Genomic DNA, 22512 nt, shown 5'->3' on the forward strand with positions numbered 1-22512 from the left:
TGCCTGTCTCCTTATCCCACGCTGCCTGCCTCCTTATCCCACGCTGCCTGTCTCCTTATCCCACGCTGCCTGTCTCCTTATCCCACGCTGCCTGTCTCCTTATCCCACGCTGCTTGTCTCCTTATCCCACGCTGCTTGTCTCCTTATACCACGCTGCTTGTCTCCTTATCCCACGCTGCTTGTCTCCTTATACCACGCTGCTTGTCTCCTTATACCACGCTGCCTGTCTCCTTATACCACGCTGCCTGTCTCCTTATACCACGCTGCCTGTCTCCTTATACCACGCTGCTTGTCTCCTTATACCACGCTGCTTGTCTCCTGATACCACGCTGCTTGTCTCCTTATACCACGATGCTTGTCTCCTTATCCCACGCTGCCTGTGTCCTTATCCCATGCTGCTTGTCTCTTTATCCTACGCTGCTTGTCTCCTTATACCACGCTGCTTGTCTCCTTATACCACGCTGCTTGTCTCCTTATCCCACGCTGCCTGTGTCCTTATCCCATGCTGCTTGTCTCTTTATCCTACGCTGCTTGTCTCCTTATACCACGCTGCCTGTCTCCTTATACCACGCTGCTTGTCTCCTTATACCACGCTGCCTGTGTCCTTATCCCACGCTGCTTGTCTCCTTATACCACGCTGCTTGTCTCCTTATACCACGCTGCCTGTCTCCTTATACCACGCTGCTTGTCTCCTTATACCACGCTGCCTGTCTCCTTATCCCACGCTGCTTGTCTCCTTATCCCACGCTGCTTGTCTCCTTATACCACGCTGCCTGTCTCCTTATCCCACGCTGCTTGTCTCCTTATCCCACTCTGCTTGTCTCCTTATCCCACGCTGCCTGTCTCCTTATATCACGCTGCTTGGCTCCTTATACCACGCTGCCTGTCTCCTTATACCACGCTGCCTGTCTCCTCATACCACGCTGCCTGTCTCCTTATCCCCCGCTGCCTGTCTCCTTATCCCACGCTGCCTGTCTCCTTATCCCACGCTGCCTGTCTCCTTATCCCACGCTGCCTGTCTCCTTATCCCACGCTGCTTGTCTCCTTATACCACGCTGCCTGTCTCCTTATACCACGCTGCCTGTCTCCTTATACCACGCTGCCTGTCTCCTTATACCACGCTGCCTGTCTCCTTATACCACGCTGCCTGTCTCCTTATACCACGCTGCCTGTCTCCTTATACCACGCTGCTTGACTCCTTATACCACGCTGCCTGTCTCCTTATACCACACTGCCTGTCTCCTTATACCACGCTGCCTGTCTCCTTATACCACGCTGCCTGTCTCCTTATCCCACGCTGCCTGTCTCACCATGCTTCCTCTCTCTCTGTATCCCTCTGTGTGTCAAAGCCCAACCGGTAATGGCTGTGGATCTGGGAATGATTATGATGGTTGATTTTTTATTATTTTTTATTTTATTTTTTAACCTTTATTGATACAGGTTTTTTTCTCATTGAGATAATATCTCTTTTCTAAGAGAGACCTGGTCCAATAGCAGCAGGGGGAACAACATTTCAGACAAAACATCTTACTTAAACTAACACATCATTAAACAAAACTATAAACACACACACAATACAACAAAACATTTTACATTAAAATCACAAACATCTTGACTAAAAACAGCTGGCCTAAAAACAATTACACTCTATGATATATACATCGATCAAGTGTTTAAACTCCACCAACAAAACAAAGTTGATGGATACTGATGGTTGGAACCTCTGTGCTGAACACATATTTTGTCTGGATTGAACATCCAAAGCCCACTTTCAATTGGTTTATTTGGACATTGTTAAAATAGAGAGGGTCTCATGAGAGTTTGTGTGTGTGTGTGTGTGTGTGTGTGTGTGTGTGTGTGTGTGTGTGTGTGTGTGTGTGTGTGTGTGTGTGTGTGTGTGTGTGTGTGTGTGTGTGTGTGTGTGTGTGTGTGTGTGTGTGTGTGTGTGTGTGTGTGTGTGTGTGTGTGTGTGTTAGACCTACTTCTGTGTCTGTATTAAAATCCCTTCGTCCTGGGACCAGTGTGAAGTTCTCCAGTCTTTGTCAGTATCCTCAGTAAAAAGTCTTTGCACTCATTGTAATTAATCATTGTCTCTGGTTGAGTTAATTAAAACCAGCTGAAAGGCTTTTGCGTTCGCTCACAGAGGAAAACTGACGCTGGGTCTTTAAGGGCTAAGAGACTTGACAAAGGTCTCACTCATTAGGCACCCAAGCAAGAAGCCATACTGAAACAGGGAGGGACTATCTGAACTTATATAGAAATGCTCATTTTCCTTTTCCGTTGCAAAATGTTTTGCTATGATGTGCTATAATGAATGTGATCCAGAGCTATACGTTCCATCTCATACACAGGTCATTTATTTTTCTGGTTTACTAGCCTAGTTAGCTTAGTTAGCATTCACAATGATAGATCTAGGTCTTGGCTAATGCCTCTAGACCTCCCTAGTTCCAGTGTAAAAGTGTTTTCCCAGAAGCCTTTAGGAGGGCTGGGCTGGAAGATTTCATTCATCATTTCATTTAAGACATGTGAACTCCCTGGGTTCTGTCTGCGCAATACGTTAATTATCTTGGCTAATGCATCAGGCACATTTTTAGACCTCCCTAGTTGTTTTCCCAGAAACCTGTGGGAGGGCTGGGCTGGAAGATTTCAGTCTTCTGTCTCCTCTCTGCTGCCTGCTGTCTCCTCTCTGCTGCCTGCTGTCTCCTCTCTGCTGCCTGCTGTCTCCTCTCTGCTGCCTCCTGTCTCCTCTCTGCTGCCTGCTGTCTCCTCTCTGCTGCCTGCTGTCTCCTCTCTGCTGCCTGCTGTCTCCTCTCTGCTGTCTCCTGTCTCCTCTCTGCTGCACGCTATCTCCTGTCTCCTCTCTGTTGCCTGCTCTCTGCTGTCTCCTCTCTGCTGTCTGCTGTCTCCTCTCTGCTGCCTGCTGTCTCCTCTCTGTTGCCTGCTGTCTTCTCTCTGTTGCCTGCTGTCTCCTCTCTGCTGCCTGTTGTCTCCTGTCTCCTCTCTGCTGCCTGCTGTCTCCTCTCTGTTGCCTGCTGTCTCCTCTCTGCTGTCTGCTGTCTCCTCTCTGCAGTCTGCTGTCTCCTCTCTGCTGCCTGCTGTCTCCTCTCTGCTGCCTGTTGCCTCCTGTCTGCTGCCTGTTGCCTGCTGTCTCCTCTCTGTTGCCTGCTGTCTCCTCTCTGTTGCCTGCTGCCTGCTGTCTCCTCTCTGCTGCCTGCTGTGTCCTCTCTGTTGCCTGATGTGTCCTCTCTGTTGCCTGCTGTCTTCTCTCTGTTGCCTGCTGTCTTCTCTCTGTTGCCTGCTGTCTCCTCTCTGTTGCCTGCTGCCTGCTGTCTCCTCTCTGCTGCCTGCTGTCTGCTGTCTCCTCTCTGCTGCCTGCTGTGTACTCTGTTGCCTGCTGTGTCCTCTCTGCTGCCTGCTGTGTCCTCTCTGCTGCCTGCTGTCTCCTCTCTGTTGCCTGCTGTCTGCTGTCTCCTCTCTGCTGCCTGCTGTCTCCTCTCTGCTGTCTGCTGTCTACTCTCTGCTGTCTGCTGTCTCCTCTCTGCTGTCTGCTGTCTCCTCTCTGTTGCCTGCTGTCTCCTCTCTGCTGTCTGCTGTCTCCTCTCTGTTGTCTGCTGCCTGCTGTCTCCTCTCTGCTGCCTGCTGTCTGCTGTCTCCTCTCTGCTGCCTGCTGTGTCCTCTCTGTTGCCTGCTGTGTCCTCTCTGCTGCCTGCTGTCTCCTCTCTGTTGCCTGCTGTCTGCTGTCTCCTCTCTGCTGTCTGCTGTCTCCTCTCTGTTGTCTGCTGTCTCCTCTCTGTTGCCTGCTGTCTTCTCTGCTGTCTGCTGTCTCCTGTCTGCTCTATGCTGCCTGCTGTCTCCTCTCTGTTGCCTGCTGTCTTCTCTGCTGTCTGCTGTCTCCTGTCTCCTCTCTGCTGCCTGCTGTCTCCTCTCTGTTGCCTGCTGTCTTCTCTGCTGTCTGCTGTCTCCTATCTCCTCTATGCTGCCTGCTGTCTCCTCTCTGTTGCCTGCTGTCTTCTCTGCTGTCTGCTGTCTCCTGTCTCCTCTCTGCTGCCTGCTGTCTCCTCTCTGTTGCCTGCTGTCTTCTCTGCTGTCTGCTGTCTCCTGTCTCCTCTCTGTTGCCTCCTGTCTGCTGTCTGCTGTCTCCTCTCTGCTGCCTGCTGTCTCCTCTCTGCTGTCTGCTGTCTCCTCTCTGCTGTCTGCTGTCTCCTCTCTGCTGTCTGCTGTCTCCTCTCTGTTGCCTGCTGTCTCCTCTCTGCTGTCTGCTGTCTCCTCTCTGTTGTCTGCTGTCTCCTCTCTGTTCCCTGCTGTCTCCTTTCTGTTGCCTGCTGTCTCCTCTCTGTTACTCAGACTATTTGCATTGCCCCCCCCCTTTTATGCTGCTGCTACTCTCTGTTGCGATCTATGCATGGTCACTTTAATAACTCTACCTACTGTACCTGTACTGATACCCCCTGTATATAGCCTCCTCACATTGACTCTGTTACTCCTCCTCAGACTATTTGACACCCCCTTGCCTCCCCATTGACTCTGTATGCTGCTATAACTCCTCACATTGACTCTGTACTGATCTATGCATGGTCACTGACTCTGTACTGATAACTCTATAAAACCTCCTCACATTGACTCTGTACTGATACCCCCTGTATATAGCCTCCTCACATTGACTCTGTACTGATACCCCCTGTATATAGCCTCCTCATATTGACTCTGTACTGATACCCCCTGTATATAACCTCCTCACATTGACTCTGTACTGATACCCCCTGTATATAGCCTCCTCACATTGACTCTGTACTGATACCCCCTGTATATAGCCTCCTCACACTGACTCTGTACTGATACCCCCTGTATATAGCCTCCTCACATTGACTCTGTACTGATACCCCCTGTATATAGCCTCCTCACATTGACTCTGTACTGATACCCCCTGTATATAGCCTCCACATTGACTCTGTACTGATACCCCCTGTGTATAGCCTCCTCACATTGACTCTGTACTGATACCCCCTGTATATAGCCTCCTCACATTGACTCTGTACTGATACCCCTGTATATAGCCTCCTCACACTGACTCTGTACTGATACCCCCTGTATAAAGGCCTCCTCACATTGACTCTGTACTGATACCCCCTGTATATAGCCTCCTCACATTGACTCTGTACTGATACCCCCTGTATATAACCTCCTCACATTCACTCTGTACTGATACCCCCTGTATATAACCTCCTCACATTGACTTTGTACTGATACCCCCTGTATATAGCCTCCTCACATTGACTCTGTACTGATACCCCCTGTATATAGCCTCCTCACATTGACTCTGTACTGATACCCCCTGTATATAACCTCCTCACATTGACTCTGTACTGATACCCCCTGTATATAGCCTCCTCACATTGACTCTGTACTGATACCCCCTGTATATAACCTCCTCACACTGACTCTGTACTGATACCCCCTGTATAAAGCCTCCTCACATTGACTCTGTACTGTTAACCCTCTGTATAAAGCCTCCACACATTGACTCTGTACTGTTAACCCTCTGTATAAAGCCTCCACACATTGACTCTGTACTGATACCCCCTGTATATAGCCTCCTCACATTGACTCTGTACTGATACCCCCTGTATATAGCCTCCTCACATTGACTCTGTACTGATACCCCCTGTATATAGCCTCCTCACATTGACTCTGTACTGATACCCCCTGTATATAGCCTCCTCACATTGACTCTGTACTGATACCCCCTGTATATAACCTCCTCACATTGACTCTGTACTGATACCCCTGTATATAGCCTCCTCACATTGACTCTGTACTGATACCCCCTGTATATAGCCTCCTCACACTGACTCTGTACTGATACCCCTGTATATAAGCCTCCTCACATTGACTCTGTACTGATACCCCCTGTATATAACCTGTACTGATACCCCCTGTATAAAGCCTCCTCACATTGACTCTGTACTGTTAACCCTCTGTATAACACATTGACTCTGTAGCCTCCACACATTGACTCTGTACTGTTAACCTCTCTGACTCTGTACTAAAGCCTCCACACATTGACTCTGTACTGATACCCCCTGTATATAGCCTCCTCACATTGACTCTGTACTGATACCCCCTGTATATAGCCTCCTCACATTGACTCTGTACTGATACCCCTGTATATAGCCTCCTCAACATTGACTCTGTACTGATACCCCTGACTCTGTATATAGCCTCCTCACATTGACTCTGTACTGATACCCCCTGTATATAACCTCCTCACATTGACTCTGTACTGATACCCCTGTATATAGCCTCCTCACATTGACTCTGTACTGATACCCCCTGTATATAGCCTCCTCACACTGACTCTGTACTGATACCCCCTGTATATATCCTCCTCACACTGACTCTGTACTGGTACTCCCTGTATAAAGCCTCGCTATTGTTATTTTACTGCTGCTCTTTTTCTTAACTGCATTGTTGGTTAGGGGCTTGTAAGTAAAGCATTTGGCGCATGTGACCAATTAAAATGTGATTTGTTGGCTTTCCAAACAGAGATGAAATGTAAGGATATGTGTGAGAAAATACAGGGATAAGGCTATTTATCTGGCTAGTGGTGGATGAATCTCTCTCTCCCTGTCCAGGTGGATTCTGGGATGTTAATCCTCACAGCGAGCAGCACAGTTTTGGCTGTGAGACGACGGACGGAAGTTTGAGTCTGTTTCTTCCAGATAATACCTACATGCACACACACACACACACTCACTCAAACACACACACACACACTCACTCAAACACACACACACACACACACACACACACACACACACACACACACACACACACACACACACACACACACACACACACACACACACACACACACACACACACACACACACACACACACACACACACACACACACACACACTCAAACCAGAACAACCCATCTCTTCATCTGTTTTGTACCCAAGAACCAGATTTGTCTAAATGTGACTGGTAAAGTAGAAGCCACAAAATTCATCACAAGCTTTAAAGCCCTATTTTCAGATTGACAGTCGGACGCATTTTAAGAGCGTTATGGCCTAGATATGGCACATTGTGTTGCTATGGTGATCTGATTATAAGGTTGAGGCTGTGAGTTCATATTTGCTTCTGTAAATCTCTTGAAGAGAGTTTAACAGTTTTTATATAGTTTCTTTCTCTCAAGCCCATAGATTTAGTATGATTCATACATCACATTATGTTAGCAAGTAAAGTCCCCTAAAGCTAGTAGAAGCATTTTTAAAATGCGGACCCTGTGTTTGCCCCTGTAGATAGGAATTGCTTGCTCTTTGGGGTTTTAGGCTGGTTTCTGAATAAGCACTTTGTGACATCTGCTGAAGTAAAAAGGGATTATATATACATTTAAATGTGCAAAGTGCCAGTCAATATCAATGAAAACATTACAGGGTGGAATGGGGAACTCCCTCAATTAGACATGCTATGAAAAGGCAGTGTACATTGTCATAAGGAAGGAAGGAAGGAAGGAATGGTCTCACCATGTCTTATTCATTTAACTTTCATGACTTCAAAGCTGGAGTGGATCCACAACCATTTCCCAAGTGTGCTGAGAGATCCACTACCCACTTACTTTGACCACACAGCATCCTTTCAACCTCCAATGCAATACTGTCTCTCACCCAACATGTTGCATCATGACCTGCATCCCTATACTGGAAATCTACTCTTCATTCGGCCACTGCTATAGTAGCCAGCTGCTGCATATAACTAGTTGTGAGTCCATGCTTACGATAGCAGTCAAGTACTAACTTAACTTCATCTCTCTCTTATTAAATGCACTTTTGAAGTCCCTGTAGGTAAGAACGAATGCCATGAATTCCAAGTGTGGATCAGTAGAATGTAAATGGAAGTATAAGACCAAACTATTTGTGCCACAGTGTCACGGGAGACATAAGCAGCTTCGCCTGCTGTGGTCTTTCCTCTTGAATGTGGCTGTTGAGGAGTTCAGAACAGCTTCTTGCAATACTACTCTGACTGGGCTTAGAGATCTGTCATAGCAGGTCTAGTCTTATGAGGGTTGTATTACTTCTCTATAGTTACATGTTCCTCTACCTCCTGAATTGGGGTGTTGAGAGTTACTAAGTGCCTGGCTGTCTCTGTATACGGGTAGTCAAACCACACACCTTGACCAACACACAAACAGAGAAACAGACTTACACCCACGCTCACATGACCTTAAGCAGGTAGAACACATACAGTTGAAGTCGGACGTTTACATACCAAATACATTTAAACTCAGTTTTTCACAACTCCTGACATTTAATCCGAGTAAAAATTCCCTGTTTTATGTCAGTTAGGATCACCACTTTACTTTAAGAAAGTGAAATGTCAGAATAATTGTAGAGTGATTTCAGCTTTTATTTCTTTCATCACATTCCCAGTGGGTCAGAAGTTTGCATGCACTCAATTAGTATTTGGTAGCATTGCCTTTAAATTGTTTAACTTGGGTCAAATGTTTTGGGTAGCCTTCCACAAGCTTCCCACAATAAATTGGGTGAATTTTGGCCCATTCCTCCTTGCTCACACGGTTGGGATGGTGTTCCTCGGGTTGGAAGCTTCTCCCTTTTTCCTCCAGACATAACGATGGTTTATTATGGCCAAACAGTTCTATTTCTGTTTCATCAGACCAGAGGACATTTCTCAAAAAGTACGATCTTTGTACCCATGTGCAGTTGCAAACCGTAGTCTGTCTTTTTTATCTTCCTTGCTGAGCGGCCTTTCAGGTTATGTCTATATAGGACTCATTTTACTGTGGATATAGATACTTTTGTACCTGTTTCCTCCATCATCTTCACAAGGTCCTTTGCTGTTGTGCTGGGATTGATTTGCACTTTTCTCACCAAAGTACATTCATGTCTAGGAGACAACGCGTCTCCTTCCTGAGCGGTATGACGGCTGCGTGGATGAACCAGACTTGTGGAGGTGTTGGCTGACTTCTTTAGATTTACCAATGATGTCAAGCAAAGAGGCACTGAGTTTGAAGGTAGGCCTTGAAATACATCCACAGGTACACCTCCAATTGACTAAAATTACTTCAATTAGCCTACCAGAAGCTTCTAAAGCCATGACATCATTTTCCAAGCTGTTTAAAGGCACAGTCAACTTAGTGTATGGTAACTTTTGACCCACTGGAATTGTGATGCAGTGAAATAATCTGTATGTAAACAACTGTTGGAAAAATGACTTGTGTCATGCACAAAGTAAATGTCTTAACCAACTTGCCAAAACTATAGTTTGTTAACAAGAAATTTGTGGATTGGTTGAAAAACGAGTTTTAATGACTCCAACCTGAGTGAATGTAAACTTCAAATTCAACTGTACATGTATCTCTATGGATGTACCATTGCTGTGATTTCTGGACCCCGGTGTCAACCATGGGGCCACATTCCATCTCTAGGTTGGAGGCCTTGCTTTGGTGAGCACAATCCTAGGCGCTGGTTTGATTATGTAAAGCCAGAGAGCGTGTTGTTGTCTTAGCCAGGAGTATGAAGCCCTGGAGGCAGACAGGCAGGTCAGGGTCATTTCCTGGGGGCAGAAGGATGACATCAGGCCAGAGAGAGAGGGATGAATTTTTTATGTTTTCTGGCCTGTTCTGTTCTGGCCCACCTCAGTGTATCCCCTCTACCCACTGAAAGAGTGGCTGGCTGCCAGATTGTGTACAGTGTGTGTGTCTGTGCCTGTCTGTGCGTGGGTGCATGCCAGGCAGCACCATCCTGCAAAGATTTGGCACACTCATCACAGTCTGAACAGGTCACACAACACCCGGCTCCAGACAATTTAAGTTGTAATGTCAGGTGCACCAGTACAGTGAGACGTCTTTCTTGCAGCTCTAACACCAACAATGCAGTAATCAATAACAATGTTTTACTAAAAATAACAAGAGAACAAAAACAATAAGAATTAAGACACGGGCGTGTGTCTGTGTGTGTGTGTGTGTGTGTGTGTGTCTGTGTGTGTGTGTGTTTGCATGTGCACAGGCGTGTGTGTGTTCCTCCGCATTTTATTGTTTGTTAATTACAATATACTACTGTGTGTAGCTGCAAATAACAGGTGCTATATACATGAAAACATGTTGTGGACTGTGTTCAGTCAGTAGTTTACCAAGTGAAGCACATTGTTATTACGTCAAACACTGTGGCTGCCCTGACTGTCAATGTGGTCACATCTAGTTCTCTGCTGTTCTCTCGCTCTACCTCCCAGTAACACAAAGCCCTACCGTTGTATCCTTTGTGTGAATTAGTGGCGTGTTGCCAGGTTTGTAAATATGCTGGAAATGGACATAGGATGTTGTGTGGTGTTGTTTTTTGGGGAAGAGGTCCGTAATTCAGCGAACCTTGTTTCCAAGGTTTTAATGAATGAATGTGAATGAATGAATGCGAGATCTCATTACTGAACCGCATATCCTCAGCTGCCTCGTTTAGTCGTCAATGGCCGCCAGGTACACACGCCATCTGGGACGTTGGCCCTGTCGCACCTCCTATCAGAGGGAAGATATCCCTCTCTACATCTGTCTGACTCTCTCTTTCAATAGCCTAAATACTGAACGTCTGTCTCCGGTCTTTTCCTGTCCTTCTCTTCCACCCTTCCAGATGTTCTACAGAAGATCTATCTCTCTTTCTCTCTCTCCTTTTCTCCCTACATCTCTCTATCTATCGCCGTCTCACTCCCCTCACCGTCTCTCCTTTCTCTCAGTAATGTCTTTGTGAAACACACGTACTGTAGTAATGTCTTTGTGAAACACACGTATTGTAGTAATGTCTCTTAAACACAACTAGCGCAGACGGCAAAGTACAGTCAGTGAGAGAGAACCCCCCCCCCCTATGCCTCCTCCAGAGATGTAGATAAATATTTCACTCACTATGTCACTCTCCACCCTGCCCATAATATCTTTCCCCATCTGAGGTAAGAGAAGCCAGCCACTCTCCACCCTGCCCATAATATCTTCCCCCATCTGAGGTAAGAGAAGCCAGCCACTCTCCACCCTGCCCATAATATCTTCCCCATCTGAGGTAAGAGAAGCCAGCCACTCTCCTCCCTGCCCATAATATCTTCCCCCATCTGAGGTAAGAGAAGCCAGCCACTCTCCACCCTGCCCATAATATCTTCCCCCATCTGAGGTAAGAGAAGCCAGCCACTGCCCACCATGCCCATAATATCTTCCCCCATCTGAGGTAAGAGAAGCCAGCCACTCTCCACCCTGCCCATAATATCTTCCCCCATCTGAGGTAAGAGAAGCCAGCCACTTCCCCCATCTGAGGTACCAGCCACTGCCCATAATATCTTCCCCCATCTGAGGTAAGAGAAGCCAGCCACTCCCACCATGCCCATAATATCTTCCCCCATCTGAGGTAAGAGAAGCCAGCCACTCTCCACCCTGCCCATAATATCTTCCCCCATCTGAGGTAAGAGAAGCCAGCCACTCTCCACCCTGCCCATAATATCTTCCCCCATCTGAGGTAAGAGAAGCCAGCCACTCTCCACCCTGCCCATAATATCTTCCCCCATCTGAGGTAAGAGAAGCCAGCCACTGCCCACCATGCCCATAATATCTTCCCCCATCTGAGGTAAGAGAAGCCAGCCACTCTCCACCCTGCCCATAATATCTTCCCCCATCTGAGGTAAGAGAAGCCAGCCACTGCCCACCATGCTTCCAAGTCAGTGTACAATGTTTATTCACAAGCGTTTCAGGAGACAGAATCGACGATAAACACAGAAAGTGATGAAGCCAGAAGCTATATAGCCGCTATCCTTTACTTCTTCCTACCATATTACTGTACCTAGAATGACCCAGTATCTACCTCAGTTGACTGCAGATTGTTGATGTCCAATTGACAGCAGGAGAATCACAGAATCGACACTAACCACAGAAGCCAGTCTATAACCCCAATCGTTGCCCTTGGTCTCTTGTAGTATGGACCCATATACCTTACCCAGAATGGCCCAATAGCTATCTCAATTGAGTGCAGATTGTTGGTATCGATTGACTGCAGCATGTGGCCGACTCATTGCAGGGGTTTATGGTGTGGAACGAACCCTCACTCTGCCTTTGAAAAGCTTGCTGTAAATGTTGATGGCCTTGGTTTTATGGGTCTCTAGCGCAGGCCTGTTGCTTCTGGGGGAGTTTGTGGTCTGAGTCTGGGTTTCTGGGGGAAGTTGGTGGTCTGAGTCTGGGTTTCTGGGGGAGTTGGTGGTCTGAGTCTGGGTTTCTGGGGGAGTTGGTGGTCTGAGTCTGGGTTTCTGGGGGAGTTGGTGGTCTGAGTCTGGGTTTCTGGGGGAGTTGGTGGTCTGAGTCTGGGTTTCTGGGGGAGTTGGTGGTCTGAGTCTGGGTTTCTGGGGGAGTTGGTGGTCTGAGTCTGGGTTTCTGGGGGTTGGTGGTCTGAGTCTGGTGGTCTGAGTCTGGGTTTCTGGGGGTTGGTGGTCTGGTCTGAGTCTGGGTTTCTGGGGGAGTTGGTGGTCTGAGTCTGGGTTTCTGGGGAGTTGGTGGTCTGGGTTTCTGTGGAAAATCCTATGACAAATGTATGTGTAAAATCCGCCATACAAAAACACTTTGATTTTTTTAATGACTAATTATATCGCTGCATCTCAATTGTATTTCCTTGATTCGTCACATCCTCTGCCTGTCTCCTTCTAAAAATGAATTGGAGGAGAAGGTACAAGGGGAGGAACCTCAGACGACCTCCAATGCCTTTTTTAGGTGAGAGCCGACACGAGGAATCAATAAAATACAATTGAGACTCACTCCCAGACAACAATCAGTACAAGTTGGAAAATTAAAGGAGTCAGATAAAACATGGGACAAATGAAACAGGACAATAATCTCAACCAGTACATTACAACCCAGTAAAGTATAGACCCGGAGACCAATGGTGATTAATGGTTGTACAAGTTGTGTTTATTCCATGTGATTTACAAGGATATAAATAATGACCAAAACGTACAAAATCTATGTGCTGGAAGCCCAAGCATACGTACATGAATTAGTCAGCAGTGATGGCATCACCCTGTCCCAGCCCTCCCCAATACAATCTCTAGAACCATAGATTTTATTTTCAACTCTGACCTTTTCATTTTGGTACCTTGTCTCCAGTGCGATGTGCGGCAAATATTTGATTCCTTTATTTTTGTAAATGTTTTACTACATTACATGTATGAACAATGAGCTGGCAAAATATCTATGTACATTTAGAGAGGACTATGTATTCATCCAAAGAATACAGGAATACTGTGGTAAAATATGACATCTGCTTGGAGTTATGAGTCTAGAGCCCCATGAGAAACAGATTGGTGTGTTGACCGGACACACCAATAATTATAATAGCTATTATTATTCATAATAAGGAGAGGAGCCATCTGAAACATTCACTCTCCGTATAGAACTATTATGCTATTTTTTAAAGGATGGCAATCATTCTCAAGCCCATTTTTTAATTTCAGCATATCATATAAAAATAATGTAACATTAAGACAAGAATTGCACAAGAATAATCATAAGGTAAGATAATACTCTCATATGAAACATTTAAAACGTCCGGCATTAATCTGAATATTTCTTTAATTGGGATGGATGGTGTTTTGCTCAGGTAGGCGGAGCCATCCTTTGTGATGCCACTTGGCACAGGGCTCACCTGTTGCATGGTGGTCCGGCACGGCCAATTCTATCCACATTATTGTATTATTGACCGTTAAACAAAACTTCAACAAGAGGAAAAGAGCCAACCAGAAGTCCTTTACCTCGTCCCCATTCAAATACACACAGTTGTCCGTTACAGTCCAGACCTTGGGTGACCGTGGTTTAGAGTTCAAAGGCCAAGGTCCAATTGAATGCAGAACAGGGGCTAGAGTTGTGGCTGCTTCAATGAAAGTCTACATTCACATATCTGACTGTTACTAAGCAGTCCCTTAACTGTGTGTGTGTGTGTGTGTACACAGTTAGGCCATGAGTCCAATGTTTGTGGGAAGATGTCCTCGTTTTGTAATCAACCTTAAACATCAAGTTCGTTAGAGAGTGTCCATGTTTGTAGTCCTTTGACACAGAGACAGAAGGGTCCACATTTGTAGTCCTTTTTGCATTGTGTGTGAGGGTCCATGTTTAAGGCTGCCTACATTCTTTGCATTCCACAGTAATAGACATGGGTGTCCGGCATTGCCCTGCGAATGAGATCACACCACTTATCCAGAGAGTCCCCAAACCCCGCCTCCTATCCACCGGCCCCGCCCCTCCTTTGTTATAGTCAGTCCAAAATGGACTCCATGCGCCTCACAAGCCACAAGCTAAACCTTTTCAGCATTTCCCAACAAAACAAGTATAGAAAGAAAATGATGAATCTAATAATGACCTATTTTAAACAAATTCAATCTGGACACAGGTATAGCGTGTGGTTTAAAAACAATTCCTCCCTGTGTCAAAGGTCAATTAGTCTCAAATAAACAAACAACGCTTTGCCACTCAAAATGTCTAAAAAAAATAATCTGCTGTAAAAATCAAAGACTGATATATGATAAAAACAGGAGTCTGTTGTTTCTTTTTAAAGTAACATTTGCTACATCATCTCTCGGCAGTCCATTATCCTCTCCAACTAGATGGAACTGATAAACAAATGTTCCCTCCACATTCCTCTGGGTTGCCAGTACTGGACAACAAAATCCCCCAAAACATCAGCACGAAAACCTAGTGCTGGAGAATTGGCTTTGCTCTAAAAACCAACAAAGACAAAAAGACTGTTAGAGGTGGGGTTCTTAGCAGCATAATGGTCTAGATATTCTCATTCAGCTTGTCGAAGGAGTGAAAAAAGAGAGAGACAAAAAAGAAAAGCCAGGAGCGGAGGAACAGCAGTAGGAAGAGGAAAAACATGGGATATAACCACATGGTTCCACCCCCCCAGTCAGGAAAAAGAATAAGAGTGATTGACTGATCAACCAACTGACTGCCTGACACATAGGAGGCTGACCACAGAAAATGGAAAAATAGAACTGACTGTTGCCCCCTACAGGTCTAGACAGAGAGGTGCACCATCACCCCAAGGGTTAAAGTTCATGCTCCGCCCCTGCAGGCAGGCTAAGGCGTCAACAGGACAAAGAAAGGGAGGGGGGGAGAGAGCAAGAGAGAGGAGTGTGTGAGAGAGAGACACAGCGCAGCGCCAAACGGCATCATGCAGAGGTTGCGGCAGCTAACGGCGGAGCGGGCGGGGTGGGTTTTTCGGCCAGTGAGGTCACACACGTCGCCGCATAAGAGGGTTGCTCGTGCCGTGCAGCTCCGTTGGGGGGCCTCTAGAGGGCCAGCTCTCTGCAAGGCACACACACAGGAGTGGACAGGCGGGTGGTATACGCTATTAGAAAATAGTGGTCTCATACTTGGTGTTCGCTCCTCTCTTGGCCTCCTGCCCTGGTTCCACTATCCACGGCACGTTGGCATGACCCTTCTGCTCCATCGACGCCTGCTCCATCTGAGAGAGGGAGAAGGAGTGAGAGTAGGGAGAGAGAGGATGGACAGAGGGTTGGTTAAACGTTGTCAGAGGAAAAAGTGGGATAGTAATATATGTCGAGAGAGAGAACAGGAGAGAGAGAACAGGAGAGAGAGAGAGTTATAGTGGAGAGGCACGATCAGACTTCCACACCAACACTTAAATATGGAGGTACTTGCTTTTGGTCTGAAAATAGATTGTTGGCCTCATATCAATGTACGTATCACAATGTATTTTAATGAGTAAAGAAAACAGTATAAAATATATAATATTTACAAATAATCTCCATACTGTACTCTAACCCCACAACATCTTCCCATTGCTGAAAATGACTTGTTCAAGACCAAGCTATGTTCTTCCCACCTCAAAAGTCAACTTTTCAACAACCAATCAAAATGCTCATTCTGGTTGCCAAGGGTGCTTTCCTTCCACCACATTGGTCTGTGATAGACTAAAAGATGATCTGGGGAGTGGGTCCCTTGCCTGTGAACACTGCAAAGCTGAAACTGGAAGAATGTATGAACGCACACAATCTGAGTGGAGTTGACAGAGGCAGGACCAACCACAGAGACAAACAACAGATCTATAGAGTGATCAAAGTGTATGGAGACAAAACCAACAGAGAGAGCAAACAGTCGAGAGTAAGAAAGAAAGGAGAAGGGAGGAAGACCTGAAAGGGAACTTTGTGAGGGTGACGGAGGAGGAGTGGTGGAGGAGGAGGAGGGTGGAGAGGAGGCCGGTGGGGGGTGTATATGTGACCCAGCGACCAACGGCTAGAGGGGTACATGATGACCTATAGGGGGAGGAACATAGAGGTCACAGAGAGGTCAAAGGGGGCCTGCTCGGCAACAGCACGGCAACGACACTGAAACCGTATGGTAACAGTTTGGTAACGCCATAGTAACACCACTGCAACGATGGTAGAACACCAGGGACACACCAAAGGAACATTTCATTTCATGTAGGCAAAATAACACACATACATACACACAAGGATGTGGTAGAGAAAGGAGGATAAGACAGAGGAAGATTTTAAAACTAAGCCGTATCTGTCCTACCAGGAGAGAAGGAGGAGAGGAGGAGAGTAGGAGAGGAGGAGGAGAGAAGGAGGAGAGAAGGAGAGGAGAAGATAAGGAGAGGAGGAGGAAAGGAGAGAAGAGGAGGTGGAGAGGACGAGAGTAGGAGAGAAGAAGATAAGGAGATGAGGAGGAAAGGAGAGGAGGAGGTGGAGAGAAGCAGGAGGAAAGGAGAGGAGGAGAAGAGATAAGGAGGAGAGAAGGAGAATAGGAGAGGTGGAGAGGAGGAGAGAAGGAGGAGAGGAGGAGGAGAGAAGAAGTAGTGGAGGTGGAGAGGAGGAAAGGAGAGAGAAGGAGGTGGAGAGGAGGAGGAGGAGGAAAGGAGAGAGGAGGTGGAGAGGAGGAGGAGGAAAGGAGAGCGAAGGAGGAGAGGAGGAGGAGGAAAGGAGAGAGAAGGAGGAGGGAGGAGGAGGAGGGAGGAGGAGGAACAGTAATCCATGGGTTTACACAGACATAGAAGTGCTGCAAAATAATGACTGTGAACAGCTGCTGGAGGGAATATTAAGTGAATCCTGCAGCATGCTTCACTGTAGTTCCCTCCGCAGCACTACACAAGCATTAACTACATTACCCACACACACAACACAAACACACACACACGCAGGCATATGCTCAAAAGCACACACAGACACGTGCACACAGACACACTTTCAGGGCAGGCGGTTTATGGTTAATGTAACAGCAGCGGAGTCATGCCATTGTCCATCATCTCTGTGACATGAACACACACACAAACAAACACACAGAAAGATGAGAGGGAAAGAAAACCTAATCTCCAACCCACTAGATAGCAGCACTACTATGACTACATATATTATATGACCTCCAACAGCACAGAGAGAGAGACAAACATGTCCCCTGACTCACTTTACCTGTCCCCCGACTCACTTTACCTGTCCCCCCGACTCAATTTACCTGTCCCCCCGACTCAATTTACCTGTCCCCCCGACTCAATTTACCTGTCCCCTGACTCAATTTACCTGTCCCCTGACTCAATTTACCTGTCCCCTGACTCAATTTACCTGTCCCCTGACTCAATTTACCTGTCCCCTGACTCACTTTCTGGAAGGGGACATTAGTACTGTGTTCTGTACATGAGAAGCCAGCACAAATAGCACTTACCTCACTCATAGTATGCTTCCCAAATGGCATCCTATTCCTTTATAGTGCACTACGTTTGACCAGGGCCCATGCAATATATAGGGAATAGGGTGCCACATTTGGGCCGGACCATACTCATATAGCCCAGTAAATCCACTTGGGAACACTATACAGAATAATGCTTTTAAGGCGCCAGTGGTGTACAGTGCATGTCTATGGTACATCTAACTGTCCGTCTAGGTCTATTTTAAAGCTCCAGGAACTGGAATACAAGGGGAGGCTGCGGGGAGAGGAGGCTGACAGACAGGCACTCTGGCTGGGGTAGATGGCTCTGGTAACGTCACACACACATTGTGAGCAGAGCTGGGCTCCACAGAGCTCTATGTAAACAGCCCTCATCAATCACCCAGGGCTGTAAGAGACTGCAGGAAGAGAAAGATAAAGTGGGTATTTTACAGATCAAACATCCATCTTCACCAGTGATATAGTGGTCAGAAAATAGGTGGGTAAACTCTGACACTTCCCTTTCTTTCAATGCATTATTCTGCAAAAGGTGTTTACTTTCACTTACCCTCTACTACACCTCTGATCTACACCTCCGACCTGCACCTCCGATCTACACTGCTGAACCACACTACAGCTCCGATCTACACCTCCACTACAGCTCCGATCTACACCTCCACTACACCTCCGACCTGCACCTCCAATCTACACTGCTGAACCACACTACAGCTCCGATCTACACCTCCACTACAGCTCCGACCTGCACCTCCACTACACCTCCGACCTGCACCTCCACTACACCTCCGACCTGCACCTCCACTACACCTCCGACCTGCACCTCCACTACACCTCCGACCTGCACCTCCATCTACACTGCTGAACCACACTACAGCTCCGATCTACACCTCCACTACAGCTCCGATCTACACCTCCACTACACCTCCGACCTGCACCTCCACTACACTGCTGAACCACACTACAGCTCCGATCTACACCTCCACTACACCTCCGACCTGCACCTCCACTACACCTCCGACCTGCACCTCCACTACACCTCCATTACATCTCCGACCTGCACCTCCACTACACCTCCGACCTACACCTCCACTACACCTCCGACCTGCACCTCCACTACACCTCCGACCTGCACCTCCACTACATCTCGGACCTGCACCTCCACTACACCTCCGACCTGCACCTCCACTACACCTCCGACCTGCACCTCCACTAACTACACCTCCACTACACCTCCACTACATCTCCGACCTGCACCTCCACTACACCTCCATTACATCTCCGACCTGCACCTCCACTACACCTCCGACCTGCACCTCCACTACACCTCCACTACACCTCCACTACACCTCCGACCTGCACCTCCACTACATCTCGGACCTGCACCTCCACTACATCTCCGACCTGCACCTCCACTACATCTCCGACCTGCACCTCCACTACATCTCCGACCTGCACCTCCACTACATCTCCGACCTGCACCTCCAATCTACACTGCTGAACCACACTACAGCTCCGACCTGCACCTCCACTACACCTCCATTACACCTCCACTACACCTCCACTACACCTCCACTACACCTCCGACCTGCACCTCCACTACATCTCGGACCTGCACCTCCACTACACCTCCGACCTGCACCTCCACTATATCTCCGACCTGCACCTCCACTACACCTCCGACCTGCACCTCCACTAACTACACCTCCACTACACCTCCACTAAATCTCCGACCTGCACCTCCACTAACTACACCTCCACTACACCTCCATTACATCTCCGACCTGCACCTCCACTACACCTCCGACCTGCACCTCCACTACACCTCCATTACATCTCCGACCTGCACCTCCACTACATCTCGGACCTGCACCTCCACTACACCTCCGACCTCAACCTCCACTACACCTCCGACCTGCACCTCCACTACACCTCCGACCTGCACCTCCACTACATCTCGGACCTGCACCTCCACTACACCTCCGACCTGCACCTCCACTAACTACACCTCCACTACACCTCCATTACATCTCCGACCTGCACCTCCACTACACCTCCGACCTGCACCTCCACTACATCTCGGACCTGCACCTCCACTACACCTCCAACCTGCACCTCCACTACACCTCCACTACACCTCCACTACACCTCCGATCTACACCTCCACTACACCTCCCACTACACCTCCGACCTGCACCTACACTACATCTCCGACCTGCACCTACACTACATCTCGGACCTGCATCTCCACTACACATCCGACCTGCACCTCCAATCTACACTGCTGAACCACACTACAGCTCCACCTGCACCTCCACTGCACCTCCACTACACCTCCGACCTGCATCTCCACTACACCTCCACTACATCTCGGACCTGCACCTCCACTACATCTCCACTACAGTTCCGATCTACACCTCCAACCTGCACCTCCACTACACCTCCGACCTGCACCTCAACTATACCTCCGACCTACACCTCCACTACCTCTCCGACCTGCACCTCCACTACATCTCGGACCTGCACCTCCACTACACCTCCACTACAGCTCCGGTCTACACCTCCAACCTGCACCTCCACTACACCTCCGACCTGCACCTCACCTATACCTCCGACCTACACCTCCACTACACCTCCGACCTGCACCTCCACTACACCTCCGACCTGCACCTCACCTATACCTCCAACCTACACCTCCACTACACCTCCGACCTGCACCTCCGACCTGCAACTCCACTACACCTTCAACCTACACCTCACCTCCGACCTACACTACAAGCTCAGTGTGGCCAAGACACACACAACAGACCACAAAGGTGAGAGGTCGTGATGGAAGTTGCAGTAGAGGGTAAAGGTTAAACGGAGGGTATAAACTAGTGTCATTACTCACAGACTTGCGGATGTTGACGCGGGGCTTGGGGACGGGCTTGTTGGGCTTGATGTCGAAGCTCTCTGGCAGTGTGGAGGAGCCATGGCCACTCTTCCTGGCCTGCAGGGCCAGCTGGTAGGCTACTTCAAAGGCCTGGCCCAGGGTCAGGATGATCTCATACGCCAGGTTCTGTTTTAAACACACACACAAGCATGCATGCACACACACACACACAAAATGTCATAAACACACACACACACATACGCATGTAATGTTACGCATGTATGGGCACGCACTTACGCAAACACACACTATGTCAAATCTTCCATTGCATCATAACAGTAGTTCTCAAGCCAGGAAGTAACAGACAGAGGGTGCCCCTCACAGACAGAGGGACAGAGGGTGCTGTGTTTGTGTGTGTGTGTGTGTGTGTGTGTGTGTGTGTGTGTGTGTGTGTGTGTGTGTGTGTGTGTGTGTGTGTGTGTGTGTGTGTGTGTGTGTGTGTGTGTGTGTGTGTGTGTGTGTGTGTGTGTGTGTGTGACTCACCACGTCGAAGGCAGTGAAGACATGGCAGTAGTGGTGGCTGGACTTGAGGTCTTTGGTGATGTAGGCAAACGTGGACAGATCCTCAGGATCCTGGGCCGCACATGAGATGTTACGGATCTCATGCTCAGCTATGATGTTCTAGAGAGAGAGACAGAGGGAGAGACAGAGAGAGACAGAGGGAGAGACAGAGGGAGAGACAGAGGGAGAGACAGAGAGAGAGACAGAGGGAGACAGAGAGAGAGACAGAGGGAGAGACAGAGGGAGAGACAGAGGGAGAGACAGAGAGAGACAGGGGGAAGGAAGGAGAGAGTGTGGGAGAGAGAGATACAGAGAGAGAGAGGGAAGGGTTGGAGATCTTTAGAGAAAGTTTATGTGATGGAAGTTCACTGTTCATCTTGTGTTCATCTTGTGAAACTGACAATGTTATTTTTTGCTTCCACCCGGTGCTGTTCAGTTCTTACTCTCAGTAATGGTGTTTCCACCCGGTGCTGTTCAGTTCTTACTCTCAGTAATGGTGCTTCCACCCAGTGCTGTTCAGTTCTTACTCTCAGTAATGGTGCTTCCACCCAGTGCTGTTCAGTTCTTACTCTCAGTAATGGTGCTTCCACCCGGTGCTGTTCAGTTCTTACTCTCAGTAATGGTGTTTCCACCGGTGCTGTTCAGTTCTTACTCTCAGTAATGGTGTTTCCACCCGGTGCTGTTCAGTTCTTACTCTCAGTAATGGTGTTTCCACCCGGTGCTGTTCAGTTCTTACTCTCAGTAATGGTGTTTCCACCGGTGCTGTTCAGTTCTTACTCTCAGTAATGGTGCTTCCACCCGGTGCTGTTCAGTTCTTACTCTCAGTAATGGTGTTTCCACCCGGTGCTGTTCAGTTCTTACTCTCAGTAATGGTGTTTCCACCCGGTGCTGTTCAGTTCTTACTCTCAGTAATGGTGTTTCCACCCAGTGCTGTTCAGTTCTTACTCTCAGTAATGGTGCTTCCACCCGGTGCTGTTCAGTTCTTACTCTCAGTAATGGTGCTTCCACCCAGTGCTGTTCAGTTCTTACTCTCAGTAATGGTGTTTCCACCCAGTGCTGTTCAGTTCTTACTCTCAGTAATGGTGTTTCCACCCAGTGCTGTTCAGTTCTTACTCTCAGTAATGGTGTTTCCACCCGGTGCTGTTCAGTTCTTACTCTCAGTAATGGTGTTTCCACCCAGTGCTGTTCAGTTCTTACTCTCAGTAATGGTGTTTCCACCCAGTGCTGTTCAGTTCTTACTCTCAGTAATGGTGTTTCCACCCGGTGCTGTTCAGTTCTTACTCTCAGTAATGGTGCTTCCACCCAGTGCTGTTCAGTTCTTACTCTCAGTAATGGTGCTTCCACCCGGTGCTGTTCAGTTCTTACTCTCAG

General features: G+C 47.9%; 1 protein-coding gene across 1 annotated transcript in view; it reads right to left on the bottom strand.

Annotated features, from left to right (window-relative positions):
• Positions 1 to 12916: 12916 nt before the first annotated feature.
• The window catches only part of LOC124013588 (ankyrin repeat and sterile alpha motif domain-containing protein 1B-like), a 474760-nt gene continuing 465164 nt past the window's right edge, over positions 12917 to 22512 (bottom strand). The window contains 3 exon segments of the mRNA XM_046327903.1: positions 12917 to 15495; positions 20599 to 20766; positions 21124 to 21261. Coding sequence (XP_046183859.1) covers positions 15382 to 15495; positions 20599 to 20766; positions 21124 to 21261 — 420 coding nt within the window. The 3' untranslated portion in view covers positions 12917 to 15381.

The sequence above is a fragment of the Oncorhynchus gorbuscha genome, linkage group LG25, assembly GCF_021184085.1.
Source record: "Oncorhynchus gorbuscha isolate QuinsamMale2020 ecotype Even-year linkage group LG25, OgorEven_v1.0, whole genome shotgun sequence".
NCBI classification, from domain to species: Eukaryota; Metazoa; Chordata; class Actinopteri; order Salmoniformes; family Salmonidae; genus Oncorhynchus; species Oncorhynchus gorbuscha.